Genomic DNA, 15630 nt, shown 5'->3' on the forward strand with positions numbered 1-15630 from the left:
TTTTTTAATCAGCCTGTCTTATTCATCTATAACATGCTCTTCTGCATTCTATATCTGCATTTTATGAGTAAGGAACGTCCGCTGAAAGCTAGAGGATGACTGTAAAACACCAGGTAATGCATAGATAAATTAATGACCTCCCGCTTCAGATCCAGGATATCACATAGTACTGATGGTGCATTAGGAGGAAGCAGTCATGTGTTTAAGAGCATCCTAAAGATTTAGAGCTCCAGCGCAATCTCAGCCTGCCTCTACAACCTGGATTGCAAAGCCTGCTGGGAAATTGATGGTCCTTCTTAGCACATTGTGTTTTTAAATGCACGATTTTTTTGTAGAATGACATGAGGGTGAGTAAAATTTCATTTTTGGGTGAACTAACCTTTTAATTAGTAGTGTATGTTAAAACAGGCATCACTATTACAGTGTAGTCCGATTCAAGAAACAAATAACTCTCATGATTAAAAAAACATATAGCCGAACAAGTGCAGTCTGATTCATAACATACAGCGCAACCAAGTCACAGACAATGACTATTATGAATACGTTTTTTTTTAGTGAATCCGTAACAGACAGTGTAATCATTGGAACCTACTTAACAGAGAAATGTCTCTTATCAACCTATTCTCTTTATTGACTCAAAAACATACAGCACAACCACTGTAATCCAAATCATGAACAAATGACTCTTATGAACTAGTTCTGTAAATCAGAAACATACCAGTGAAACCTGATTCACAGACAAATGACTCTTGTGAACCTGCACTTTTTAATGTATCAGTAACATACAGCGTAACAGGTAACCAATACTGTCAGTAGATAATTTATGTAATACATACCAGCCATTTTTGTTCACGCTCTTCAATTAGGCCTGACTGCATAATTGCCCACTTGACTCGAAGATTTTAATGGTTGTCGAATTCGTAACAAGTTGCAAAGTATCAAAGTCATGCAGATGACAGGACTTGTTAATTAAAGTCATTAGAAGAGTCTGCTGAGACAAGTATGCTCCTGCATCTACAGTGATCAAACAGTTGGCAGGAAGTCATCTCGCTGGGCCACCCTCCTTCTGCCATGCGGTTCTGGGGGGATATAAACCATGTGGAGCTGGTAAGTCTGACATCAGTGCAAATTGTGTAAAGCTGAAATCAATTGTGACATAATCACAGTTGTTATCGTTCAGGTTCCCTGCTGAGCCAGCCATCTCCTTGAAACGGATGCTAGTTTTTCATGTTTAGCACTCTCTCTTGATCTCAGTTTCCTTTCTCTTCAACTTGCATTAAATGCTGTCATGAAAGCAGATTGGTAAACAGAGTTAGCATTGGGAAGGGTGCTAGATAAGACGGTGCCTGTTGTGCCTGCTTTTTAGACACTTCTGGGAATTTCTTCTGACTTAACTGAATTAGTCATGATTCAATCACAGGGAACTATTTTTGACGATTTCAGTTTCTCTCAGTCTGTTCTGCAACAGCACCTCTCTTCTCCAGAAAACATAGCACACATTTGTCTTAGTTTACAGAACAGTAATGACATTTGCTTGAATTGGCAATAATATAGACGTCCATTCAGACAGGGTTACTTTTTTTTGTAATTTAATACTATATTTTCCAAATCACTTTTAAAAGACTTGAATGTTTGGAAACGCAAGTGTAACAGATCTCAGCTTTCGGAAAAATGGACAAAAGTGCATGCTAACATACACATAAATGCATTAAGACATTGATTTGAGTGTGACAAATCCGTGTTTAAGTCATTCACATAAACCTGTGGCAGAGGATGGACTCAGGGGGGAATTTGTGGCAGCATCATGGACACATTTTAATCCAATTCTGCTGTCATGCTTTTAAGCATGGTCATGGCAAACAGAAAGATAGGGTTTAGTAGTAGATGGCAGCTTGTTGTTGATTGCAGGGTGGCTCTGTGTGTTGTGATTCACTCTTCCTCTTGCTGGGACAAAGGCTGGTTTACTCACACTAGGAGGCTTCCCTGTGCGATTGCAACACGGCAGACTTGGCTGCTTTCCTGGATTCAACCCAACCACTTCTTGTGTTTATTTCTTTGCAGATAAACATGCCACTTAGATAAGAGATAACCACACAGAAAATCTAATTGCCCTGTTTTACTCAAGGCACATATTTGGAATAATCTGTAATGGGCTTCATTGGACATGTAGACCCTCAAATTCAAGGGTTAGGGTTAGTCTGACAGTAATTTTCTTTAAATTTATTGTTCAAGGTGGTGATTTTTTTTTTTTTTTTTTTTTTTTTTTTTTTTTAAATGAAAGCAGTGCTTAGATGATTGTGGCAATGGTGCTTTAGGGACAAATTTAGAAACTTCTAGGAGAGGGCTGACTGTGCAAACTGTCAGCATGCTAAAACCCTTTCTGTGAAGTCGCGTCTCTAAATTCATACTCTTTACAGAGGATTTTAATCATTACTTAAAAAAAACATTTATGAACTAGCTGACCTCATATCGATTTAATCTGTGTTGCTACATTGAAATACCCAATACTTCACAAACGTACATGTGATTTTATTGTTTTCTATTTTCTTTTTGGTTCTCTATTTTTTAAATTGTTTTTGTTTTTCTCTGTGGACAAGACTGCAAAAGCAATATCAGCCAACACAGACTGTATTCTTTTATTTTATGACCTTAAAATGACACTTCTCATCAAATTAGCTTCTCTGAGCAATCCCCGTTTAATTCAGTTGTGGCCCGAGGCGGCTCTTTACTCATTTCTGTTTAATTTTTACCTCCCCTTTTCTGGTCTTCATATTCATTTCTTTGCTGTATGTAGGATGGTTAGGGGTGGGGGGTATTAAATTGCCCGAAAATTGGATATTTAGGGAAACCGACTGTGTGGAAGAAAATGGACTGACTTCTTTATCCCTGATGTGTCATTTTCCATCTCTTTTCCCAGTTTTTGTCCCTCCCTAGAGGCCAGGGACTCATAGGTACCACACATACATGTTCTTCTGCACTCTTATTTCCAGATTTTAATGGAACACGTGGCACATGGGAGGAGAAAGGCGTGTCTTTAATTTATCTGGCAGATGCAGAGCTCTGTAACATCTCAGCCCCCATCACTACCCTCACCACTCCATCCAAAAACCCCTGAAGGAGATGTCGACACTCATAGAAACATTAGTACCCCAATTCCTCCCACAAATTCTTTCTTTTTCTTCTCAACCCAAATGGTAGGATTATCTGAAGCTCTTTGGCACACATGATGATGAGATTTTGGCAGGTTTGCAGGAGTTCATCTCCCAGGCTTCCCCACTTCCCATAAACCCGTTGGCTGCTGAGGGACAACATGCTGTAGGTTTCAATCTGCTCTTCATCCTGCAGGGAATAACCCTGAATTAACACACCGGAGAAGGCCAAGCACAGAGAGATCCTGGGATTAATTCCACATGAACAGAATTTAAATGCCCATGCTTTTTTTTAAAAATGCTTTCAGCTACCAATATTATTGTAGTGTTCTTGGCTATGTTTTACACATTATGCCATGTTTAAATCAGGTAGATTTTTCCTCAAATCAATCCTCAAAAAAAATTATCTACAGGTTAAGTCTGGAACTGCCTACTATTTATATGGAATATGTGTTTATTGTTACTGTACAAGCGTGTGTCTAGGCTTCACCAAGAGGTTGGAAGTGCCGTCTGATTTTAAGAATTGTTTATAAAGTTGATGACAATGTTTCCAGATGTGCATGGCATGCTGCTTCTTCGGCCAAAGAGCAGCAGACATCTGTGGGAAGCTGGAGGAAAGGATGAGAGAAAGAGTGGAGGAAATAGAGAGAGAGATGACAAGGCGAGAGTGGGAGGATAAACGCTAAGGCAATGACAAGGCAGTGTGACTCATCTGTTTTATGCTCATCTGGCTTTATGCAATGGGTCTCATACGGTTTCATTTATTAGTAAAATCTGTCTGAACATTTTCACACAGATGTTATGATTCATCGATAATTTGGTATTTAATTTTGTTCTAACTTTATGCTAAATTTTAGTACTGTACAGTGTACACACAAATTCTGGTGGAATAACAAACGTGGAATGGATTAAGTTGAAATATTTTTGTATACAGCATGAACTACCATTCAAAGGTTTGTGGTGAGCTTCTATTCAGCAAGGATGCACTGAATTGATCAAATATGATTTTTATTTTTCAAATAAATGCTGTTCTTTTGAACTATTTATCTATTTGTCAAAGAATCATGAGAAAAATCACCACAAAAATATTAAGCAACACAATTGGTTTCAACATTGATAATGAGAATTTTTTAATTACCAAGTGACTCTACAGTAAGTTTTATTTCAGAGAAACCAAAATGATCCATGAATTATTCATGCTGGTCATACGTTATATATGTTAGTCAACATCTCTGTGTGCTGTGCAGCAAACTGTACGAAACACTATAAAACCTGTTTTCCACATTAAATAAACACTTACATTGCCCATCTTCTCTCAGTGTGGTGAAAGGAAAAATCACTATGTTACCATGGCCTTTGGTTTGAGAAATGTGGGAGTTCTCCCATCTGCCAATAAAAAGAAATTTCAGTTTCATCAGCAATGACTTTAAATTGACATTTCACTGTGTCTGTCAGTCTTTTAAAGCTGGCAATGAGCAAAGCATTTTTGGTGTCACCTTTCTGAAAAACTTAATGTCCTGCATATTCCTCCCAGAGGGTAGCAGATGTGCTTGTCTTATACGAGGGCAAAACAGTTTTAACTGAGAGCTTTGTGTTGAATAAATACGAGATCCTCCGTTGTGGCTGCCAGCAGCTTAATGGCCAAACCAGACCGGGAAGAGGGAACTTGGGCTGTTCTTTTACATATGCGTTTTTCTTCCTTTATGCCTCTTCCTCCAATGGGAGAAACTCTTTAAGCCAAAAAGGTATGTGTTATCTTAATGTATACAGAAAGTTCTGGCTTGTCTGCATTAATTTAAAACTTACAACCCACTCCAGACATAATCTCATTGCTCTTTAAGAGCTCTAGGCTAATGTTAGGTTGCCACTTAAACTGAATCAATTGAACACTGAGAATATGAAACTGACTCTCTAAGCTGATGACATTAAGAGATGGGGCATGAACTCTAATATTATATACTGTTCTTTACCAATGAGTTGATTTCTTTCTGTACAATCCATGCTAGTAAGAAGTCTTCAAAAGATATATTACTTTACATAAATAACAGGATGCTGTTCTTATACATGGTTTTGTGAACTAAATCCCTCTTCTTTTCTTCTGTTTTGTCACAGATGGTCCGTTTACAGGCACTCCACCCACCTACGGTTACGACGCAGACCGAGCGGAGGAGCAGCGCAGACACCATGACATCCTGCCCTACATTGATGACTCCCCCTCTTCCTCCCCTCACCTCAGCTCCAAGAGCCGCAGCAGTCGGGACACCCTCTCCTCCGGCTCGATCGAGTCCTCCAAGTCTGTAAGTCACCTCCTGTAAACCCCTTGCCAGAGAAATCTGACGTTTTGTTTTTTTTTTTAAAGTACATTATTTGCTTATTTATTATTACAGACTGATATGAGGGCAATAAAACTAGCAGAGATTATGTATGAAATTGTTTGCCATGGACAATACAAAATATTTGACTGCAGAATGGCACATATGACCAGTCAGAGTCATCAAATGCCCATGTAATAATAGTAGCTAATTATTTTGTTGGCCATAGAGCAATTAATGCTTTCTTGGTGGAATGCGAAGGTAGAGAGTATGCATTAAAGATTTCTTTATGCATGCATTGTTCCATGATAAGAATCCACCCTATATATGCCATCTGTGAAGCAGTCCATTATAAATAATTGTACCAGTAAACCCACATATATTTATAGCCTCAATGGTAATGGTACACAACAAAACCAGTGAGCTGTGAAATTTGGCAGTTTTCTAAGCTTGCAGATTCTGAAGTGCTGAGTCTGCATAGTACTATTCTAATTAAACATTTACTGCTTATCGCAGCTTAGTAAATATTATATAGCTCGGCTCTGTGCAAAAGAATATCACATTCATTTCATGCAGTCATCTGTGATCTAAAGTAATTCTTTCTAGATGCTCTTGTTATCAACCAAGGTTTAAAGCTTTCATTTCAGAGCCTCAGGAAACTGTCTTCATCATACATAGTGGCCATGCCATTAAATTAAATTACTGATGGTAAAACAGAGCTTTCTTGCTTTATTGATACAGCCATTGGCTGTCAAATTGATTGATATCCCTCCCTGCCAATACCATGCCCAATACATGCTTTATGAGTTTACCCAATATACAGCCAGGGATTTAAAATATGGATGGATTAAAAGAGGGATTTGCTATGTAAACATCTTAAATTGAGCTGCAAATAAACCTGCAATTGACACTACAGAGAGATGGTCACACATTTTTTTCAGGCACATTTTCTTACCCTTGTTTAGCCTCAAAGAAATAAAAAAGATTTTAATGAGTGTAATTTCTCTGTCTGCACCTTTAAGAAAAGTCTCATCAGGGCATGCTATCACAGAAAGCTGTTTAGATTGCCACTCCATTCAAATTGAGCTGAAAAAAGACCCGTGTGCTTTATTCATATTTCACATTTCCAAAAGATTGAATTTGAATGAGCAAATATGAAGAAATGATTATGTTCAATAAATCTCTATAACTTTATATTGAAAGTTATACCTTTTCCATACGTTGTTTCTGTGTATTGGCCTCATAATGTAACATTTCTGTTTTTTATTAGGTTTCATTTCAAAGTACAATATTATATAAGACATATGAAAATCCAAAAATGGGGCAACTTCCCATAGCTTGCAGAAAAATATAAATTGGGGAAGTTTAAGTAAAATCCTTTTTAACATATAAACAAGTTCTCTACAAGGATATATTAACTGCATTATTATATACCCTATGCTTAAAATGTCATCTAATTACATGTACATTTTTTTAGAATAATTTATCTACATTTTCCTAGTTGTTACTGATGTTCTGTACATGTTCTTTAAACATACTTTTTTCACTTCAGAGCCATTTTTAATTTTTCAAAAGTATTTCAGAAATACTTTTTCATACTTGTGTTTTCAATAAGCGAGGGTTATTGTTTGAGCAGTAGAGATGAGCCCAACTCATTCTCATGCGCTAAGACACTGACATGCTTTGATTAATAAATATGTGGATGAATAAAAGATGGTGGTCTAGAGATACTGGGGTGCCCCCTGGGGTGAGACGTCTCGCACGCAAGAGTTCATGAATAAAACCTTGATTTCCACCTTCCCCCTGCTGCAGGTTTCAGTGGCGGGATTTACTCTGTCACCAGGTGGGGCTTCACATCTAATATCAGTTGGTGAGATTAGAAGAAATGTATGTAGTTAAAGTATTTTAGCATCACTTCAGCTTTAAAACTCGATACAAGCCAGTATAGTCTGCAGTGATAACAGTCATGAAGCAGATGGATGTTTTATCCTGAAATCTGGATTAGAAAGCCTCATGAGACTATCACAAACATCTGTGATTTCCACTACCTGTGCTGTGGCCATGGAAACCAACATTTCAGGCCCATTTAGCTGTCATTAGCACTCGGTAACCTACACACGACACAAGATAGATATGTCGCTTCTAGATGGATTTGTGGTCTGTAGTATCTTTGATACTTTTCTCAGAGCTTGGTGGTTAGCAATTAAAGGCCTTATTCGGTTCAAAGGTGTTATGAATTTCCCATGATTCTCATGTAGCCAAGACAGTTATTGTAAGAACAGAGAGCAGCTCCATTGAACCAGTGCCAAATCACTTTTTTATAGTTCATTCCAGCAATGCCAGTATGTAATTTAATGTCATGTGATTTAAGAGTGTGTTGTTCAGAAGCGTGTGAGCTCTTTCTCTGTTCACGCAGGCGGAGTTGGACCTAGAGAAGGGATTGGAGATGAGGAAAAGGGTGTTGTCTGGAATCTTGGCCAGTGAAGAGACCTACCTCAGCCATCTGGAGGCGCTGTTACTGGTGAGAGAGATTCAAATGTGAATCTGATAACTGTGCAATTGAATTTGCACAAGGTGTGTTGTAAGGTGTCTTATAAGTGAGATGTATGGGTCGACTAAGTGATTAAGCCACAGAGCTTAAAGTCAAAAATGCAAAAAAATGGCCTATCCATCATCTGCAGCAGGAATGCCATGCATTTAAATGCAAGTGTATGTGATGCTGTACATTAGTAGGGCTAATTTATGATAAATGCACACTCTAAAACTGTGGCTGAGTACAGGAAGTCCAAGGAACGTCACACATTAATTTGTTTTTACACTACCGTTGAAAGTCAGTAAAAGTTTATTTGAAAAAACACATTAAATTGATCAAAAGGTAAAAGATTTCTATTTCAGACTTTCTATTCATCAAAGAATCCTGAAAATTCAGCTTTGCCATCATGGGAATAAATTATATTTTCAAAATATAATAAAATATTTTATTTAAAAAAAAAAAGTTATTAAAATGTATTAAATTATTAAATAAAAAAAATCATAATATTATATATAAAAATATCGTACTATTTTTACTGTAATTTTGGTCAAATAAATGCAGCCTTGGAGAGCATATGGGTCTTCTTTAACTTTAACTTTTGAACAGTAGTGTATACTTGATTAGATTGTTAGAAACACATACTATTGGGTTTTTCCTCACTTACTTTAGAAAATGGAGAATGTTCATACCTTGTCTTTCTTTAGTGATAAGCAGAGTTACTAAAACATGTTTACATTGTCAAATGTCTATTCTTGCTCCTTTGTTAGCCCATGAAGCCCCTGAAAGCAGCAGCCACCACCTCTCAGCCTGTCTTGACTGTTCAACAGATCGAAACCATCTTCTTTAAAGTGCCTGAGCTTTACGAGATCCACAAAGAATTCTATGATAGCCTTTTACCCAGAGTGCAGCAGTGGAGTCACCACCAACGCGTGGGAGACCTTTTCCAAAAACAAGTGAGTAAAATTTTCTAAACAGCTCCTTTTTTAGGTTAAACACAACATGAAAATAAAATGGACCCTGTATTTAGTAATTGTGAAGTTTTGTGTCGTCTTGTTTTGTATTAAATTGCTCAGTCTCTGACATCACCAACTCCTACTCCTTAAACTACTATCAAATCACCCGACTCCATTTTGGTACGGAACACCCAATAAGTTCTTCATAGATAAAATCATGTTCTCCTTTTTTTTTCTAGAATATATCCTGTTTACTCTGAAGTAATTTTAATAACTCTGAAACGGTGCTTTAGTACTTTGAAGAATTTTAAGTAAACAGAAAACAGCATTTCATGTTTTTTTTTTTTATTATTATTTATAATCGGAATCCGCTTTCCTTCATGTGATGTAATTTTTCATTTTAGAAGCAAGAGTCAAAGAGTCATTTAGAGTCAAATTTCATTCTGATCACAGTGGAATCGCATCAGCTGTCCAGTCTCTTTTGTACGCCATGAGGTTGAATAAAAATTAACATTTATCTCCAAATCAAGAAATCCTAAATGAATCATTTATGCCCCTAGATCGACACTGCACAGTCACACAATGTCTGGACTGCAGGAGCCTGTGTAACATTGAAAATCACATCTCAATGCTGTCTTTTTTCACCCAGCCACTTGGGCAGATACTACAGTGTGTGCTTTGTGTCTCGAGGAGAGGGCTATTAATAGTGCCATTCGAAGATTGTGTTCTCTATCTCTTGCCCCCCCACTCTTTTCCATTAAGTTCTTTCCTCACGTGACTCTGCTGACTGTTAGGGGGGCAGATAAATCCCCCCCTCGCTCTGTCCGGGCAGTGTGCGCGGGAGTCTTATTCCACATTTATTTATCTTTCCATTTTCCCCTTCATTGTTCCCCACTTTCACGTCCCACATTTAATAATCGGAAGCTACAGTCGCCAAGTTGTGTTTTCTCCCAGAAGGTGCTGGGTTTTCCTCAGACAGTCAGTCAGTCAGGCAGTCATTTTGACCGGAGGCTATTTGTCACTGATCCCCTCACCCTCTCCCACATCCATTAGGAGGCAGGAGGCGAGGCAGCGCTCGAGGAGGCAGCTCCCTAAAAAGACAGTTGCTCACAGCAGGAGAGAGAACAAGATGTATGAACGAGAAAGATATAGTCAGTCGGTGGTAGAAATGTCTCCTGGTGTTTGTGTTGTTTCTTCCTTCCCGACAGCTCATGTTGAGCAAGTAAACGCAACGCAAATCATGAAAAAAGTCAAAGGTGACGTTCCTTGTCCTGCTCAGCTGTGAGAAAGATGCTAATATTTCCTCTCGCTTGCACTTAATGTTTTACGCCTGTCACTGACACCCGTATATAAATTCTCTCCTAACAGTGAGAGATTCTGACATTCACATTTTTCAATGCAGATCTGTGACCTACTTAAACATTGTTAAGTGCAGAGGAACGTACTTTCGTCTTTAGCTGGGCCTGGCATATGGTCATGTCATCATGAGGAAGTGTGTCGAGGCTGAGAGGATGTGAACACTGCTGTGCTGAAGCCTCTGTCAAGCTGTCTCAACCAGCTGACGTATCAACTTTTTAGTTTCTGTGTCGTGTTTAGATGCATCTCAGCCTTCTCAAAACAACCTAAGCATACAACATCTCTCCTGTATCGACGCTTAATGGGCTGGTTATGTGTTATCTAAATAAGGAATACTGACCTGTCAACATAGTGTCTTTTTGGTGGTCGACTGGGGTGTCACGATATCATAATTTTAATGGCTAAAAGAATTCACAATAAAGATATCTATACTACATATTAGTTGTATCTATACAGCATTTTTTGGTCAATAAATCACACTCAGAATACAGCTGTAAGGACATGGAGAGAGAGTTTATAACCATAACCAGTGTACAAAAAGTATTTGCTGTACTCTGTAAATCTACTGTAAATCTAATTGAGTTTCTTCCACTAAGTTTTTCTTTTCTCTGTGTTTTCTTGCCTGAATAATTCACATGTAGTACACAACAGTGACAAACTGAACAATTTGTATCCCTCAGATAAAATATGGTGTCTCCTCTGACTAAGGTCTCTTAGTTTAGTTGGTTTTGGATGTTTTAAATTCATTCGATTGAAGTTGCTTCATCATGTCTGTTTACACTGCTAAATTTCCAGTTTCTTACTCCAGCTTAACGCATCTCCTCGCAGCGCTCAGCCACGGTTTGACTCGGCCCGGCATGTGTTGTCGGTGCTTTATTACGGTCATCATCTCTCTCCACGCTGTAATGAGGTTGTCGCAGAGTAAATTCCCGTCCTCCATGCTACAGATAGATTCTGGCCCGGGGCGGCTTTTTCTGCTCAGCATGGAGAGGATTGCACACACTGAGAAAATGACTTCACTTATGGACTCTTTGTACCAATAGGGTCATACCAATTTGTCTTTTGTTCCTGTCCAACTGTTGTTGGATGGTTCAAGGGATGGTTCACCTTTTTTTGTCACCGGAACAGTTTGCTGACCAACAAAATATCATCTTTTATGAAAAAAAAAAAAGAGTAAAGGCCGATTTGCATTGCACCGTCAGATGCCATCCAACAGCAACAGACACTTCGTTGGGTTTTGTATAATCAGTGTGTTACTCATCACTAACTCTTGCCGTTGGTCTGCTCTCATTTGTCGCGTCTGAGAAGTAACGTACTGTAATCTGGTGATTGTCCGCATGGCGGTGTCTGTCAGTGCAGTGGGAACTGGCCTTAATACAGATATGGAATGACATGAGAGTGAGTAAATGAGGATAGAATTGTCATCTTTGGGTGAACTATCCTTTTAAAGGCACAGTAACAAAAAACATAGGTTTACAAGGGCCCAAAACAGTGGAAAATGAAAGTGTAAAGCTAAATCAGAAACACATTCTATATTCTATAGTGTTGTTGATTATGTACTGTTAAACTGTCCAATCCACATGGTCAGTACAGACAGCAAATATTGTTTTGGTTGGCTCTGCTCCAGCTTGTTTATTATCACGCATATACACCCACACAAACCCTTTATCATCTAAAGTATATTTGTGTTTTGAGAGATTGATTGATCGGTTTCCAGAGAGAGGTTTCCAGCACTGGCAGGAAGGCTATTGAGTTTGGATGGGCTAAATCAGATTTCCAAATGTGCTTTTTACAAGCGCCAGCCGCATGCATTAATTGCTCACTGTAGAGTTGGCCTCTGCTGCCATGGCAACCGCTGTAGGCTCTATAGCCATGCACAGCAACGGCCCAGCTGCTCCTGTGGCGATGACACTGTCCCGTCTGTCCGCCCCATGTCACCATGGCGAGTCCATGCGTGCATCTCACTCATTAACGATAGTGTTGCTGTTAGCCAGGAGCGGGAACTGCCATCTTGGATGTACTCATAAATCTCAACAGTTTGCATCCTACTGTTTTAAAGTCCACCGTACATGGGCAACAAAGACAAAAAGATGCATGAGTGGAAATGACTCACTTTGTTTTCTCTTCCTGCAGGCTAGCCAGCTTGGAGTGTACAGGGCCTTTGTGGATAATTATGAACTCGCCGTGGAGACCGCGGAGAAGTGCTGTCAAGCGAACACACAGTTCGCAGAGATCTCTGAGGTAATGCCTACTGGAGTGCTCAAGGTCTTGTTATTCTAATACAGGAACAGATACCTCTACCCAAAATCCCCAGCTTAGTTCTTACCATAGCGAACAAACACAAGCTTCTGATTGGTTAGAAGCAATAGCATCCTGTAACATCCAAGCTAGAGAAAATATTAGTTGCTAACAATACCAGTGAAATTTAATGATTTTTGATACCAGAGCAAAAACAATTATGCACTTGTATAAACATCGCTTCAAGTTTATAAACTAATTGTACAGAAATACATATTTTAATAAATTGGCATTTGATAGGAAAGTAAAAAAAAAAAGAAAGTGGAATTGTAACCTTTAACAACTTCCAATCAGATCTACTGTGTCCTTGATGCATCCTGACAGCAAAGAACAAGTAATTTCCATTTTTTATGTGGGACTTTACCTGCTGCACTCCTCCATGGGGTCACTCAGAGTTGCTGATTAAAAAAAAAAGAGACCATTACCAACCAGCATAGCAGATCTAAAAGCGACGCTCAACCCTCTTCAGAGTTCAGCAGGAAATTTTATGCCTTGCTAAATGTTATAAAGAGAGGGTGTCTGGAATAAAATCTACATGATGATGCTCACCTCGTCCCATTTTATTCCCCCTACCAGCTGTTGTCATGCCAACTACTACTTCCCTTTACACTTTGGATATGCTTCCCTTCTAACACAACCAAAAGCAAACATTAGGATAATTGTTTGTTCGCACTGGCGGGGGTGGACAATTTCTAGTGAGTTGAGTTCTAGAGTGTATTGCCGCCAGTGTAAAGCTTGCAGTACAAACACTTGCAAACATTTAGTTACTGCATATGTAGATCAAATGTGACTGGCTAATTTATTCATTTAGTCTCTCCCGAAAGGGATTCTTTTGATATACAGCGAAGGGAGGAGGGAGAGATGAATATACACAGTAATAGAGCAAGTACACTGTCAAGCATGTAACAGCAAACTTTGTTTGTTTTTACGTGTAATGTTTGGAATATTCTGTGCTATTTACAACTGTGACTAGCTCTGAGGTTGGCAAAACAACTGACTAATGATGCCAAATAGCAATTATTTTGTTCATGACTGTTAAATGATCTTCATGTAAACATAACAATCTACTGTAGCACCTGAGAGCCAATGAACACCATTTGTTAGGAGAATATCTGCTGTAATATGTGAAATAGTTGTTCTGTAATAGTAATCTGATGTTCGTTTTGAGATTAGAGTTACCAGGCCTGCGTGATGGTGTGCACTTCACAGGTTTATTGATCCTGAGTTTGTCTCTGATATCTCTGCAGAGTCTCAAGGTCAGAACTACCAAGGAGTGCAAAGACCTTACAGCCAAATACTCACTGGAAAGTAAGAAACAAGCAGATTGCATTCATTGTTTTCATATATTATTGCAATATATGGCCATTATATTATCTGTAGTATTTTCATTGAGCTTAAGTGTTGCACGTTTTGCTCCCAGCATGTAATGTCTTTCCTTGTTTTAAATTCAGTTGTATAAAACCCATTGAGTGGGTGGATTAGATAAGGTTTCAAACATTGGCATTTGAGCCTGCAGTATGAAAGTGGCTCTTGTGAATAATCACCCAATGTGTGTGTTCTCTTCTGTCTTGTCTCTGCCAGCTCTGCTCTATAAACCAGTGGACAGAGTGACACGGAGCACGCTTGTTTTACATGTGAGTCAACCTTAATTTATCATAATTTTTTTAAGCATTGCTTAAATGTGTGTGTTTATAATTTTAACTATTGCTCCGATTTAGGGTACTTTCCAGTTGGCAAATAGTGCCTTGTGAAGTTCACAAGGCCTGGGTATACTTAATTTTCCACGTTCTGCTCTGTTTTCCGCTGTTGATTGACTCTTTTATTTAGAAGGCGGGACTAACACTGTGTCTACATCAGCTGCGTGTGGCTTAGCCCAACAAAAGCAGATAGAACCCATTATAATCAGTGATGCTGTCTACACTGGATGCGGCGTGACACGACACGACAAATTCCAGACCGTAAAACGAAACCGCGTTTTATTTTTTACGTACTTCAAGTGCTCGCACTACTTCTGACGCAAAGAACAAATGGATTTGCAATGGTCGCTTTGTTACATCTAGTGTAGACAGATGTAAGGTGCCCTGGAGCCACCATATTGCGAGTTCATAGTTATTCATAGCAATAAGAGTGCACTGTGTTGGTTATGTATACAGTCTTTTGTTTTGCATGGACAGCCATCAAATTTTTTTTTAAAAATTAAACATTTTATTAAGAAATAGCATTGATTAAATCAAATTAAATAAATTTTACTTTTAGGTTTGACGTTTGTGTGTATTTTATACAGGATCTTCTGAAACACACACCCTCCAGTCACCCAGATTACCCCCTCCTGCAGGACGCCCTCCGCATCTCCCAGAACTTCCTGTCCAGCATTAATGAAGAGAGTACACCTCGCCGCCAGTCCATGACAGTGAAGAAGGGAGAGGTGAGTGCAGAAATCCCTACTTCCTTCCATCTTACCCCTCTCCCTCACTCTCATACGTCCTCCATCTTGGTTTACGATAGAGAGTATTTGTCAAAAAAGTATTTTTAAAGGGCAAAGAAATGTCAAAATTCCAGGTCGCACAGTGCAGGTGCCCTGGAGCCATTCAGCCAATGAACTCCCATCAGGATATACAGCCAGCCATTTCCATCCATCTCAGAGCCAGCCCACCCTCTGCTCTCCGCACAATCTATCCTTGGGCGACAATGCCTTCTCTTTATTTCGCACTAGCATATACTCTCAATCTCCACAGAGGCTTTCCGCTATAAATAAAACATCCTCTATTTGTTACTGAATTTTTTGCTGCATTTGATTTGTTCGTGCTCAGATCTAGTGGGATTTATTTTTAATCATCTCTTCGGTATCTGCTTACTAATGCTCTTGAGTCATGATGATGTCATTAGTTACAGGCGGTAAGAAAGCGCATAACCTCCCTGACCCTGGCAGAGAAAAACACCCTTAAAAGGATCTTGGGAATTTAAGATATGTTTGGTTTTAGACACAGAGACTCTCTGTGCCACCCCCTTCATTCCAGCAATGTGGCCTC

The 15630-nt window shown here is 39.0% G+C and overlaps 1 protein-coding gene across 2 annotated transcripts in view; it reads left to right on the top strand.

Annotated features, from left to right (window-relative positions):
• The window catches only part of bcr (BCR activator of RhoGEF and GTPase), a 71333-nt gene that overhangs the window by 36868 nt on the left and 18835 nt on the right, over positions 1–15630 (top strand). For both annotated transcript variants that reach the window (XM_048165422.1, XM_048165421.1), the window contains exons 2-8: positions 5262–5446; positions 7878–7982; positions 8762–8947; positions 12437–12544; positions 13849–13909; positions 14183–14235; positions 14886–15026. In XM_048165422.1, the coding sequence (XP_048021379.1) occupies positions 5262–5446; positions 7878–7982; positions 8762–8947; positions 12437–12544; positions 13849–13909; positions 14183–14235; positions 14886–15026 (839 nt within the window). The remainder of the gene's footprint in view (positions 1–5261; positions 5447–7877; positions 7983–8761; positions 8948–12436; positions 12545–13848; positions 13910–14182; positions 14236–14885; positions 15027–15630) is intronic.

This window comes from Megalobrama amblycephala, linkage group LG18 (assembly GCF_018812025.1).
Source record: "Megalobrama amblycephala isolate DHTTF-2021 linkage group LG18, ASM1881202v1, whole genome shotgun sequence".
Taxonomy (NCBI): domain Eukaryota; kingdom Metazoa; phylum Chordata; class Actinopteri; order Cypriniformes; family Xenocyprididae; genus Megalobrama; species Megalobrama amblycephala.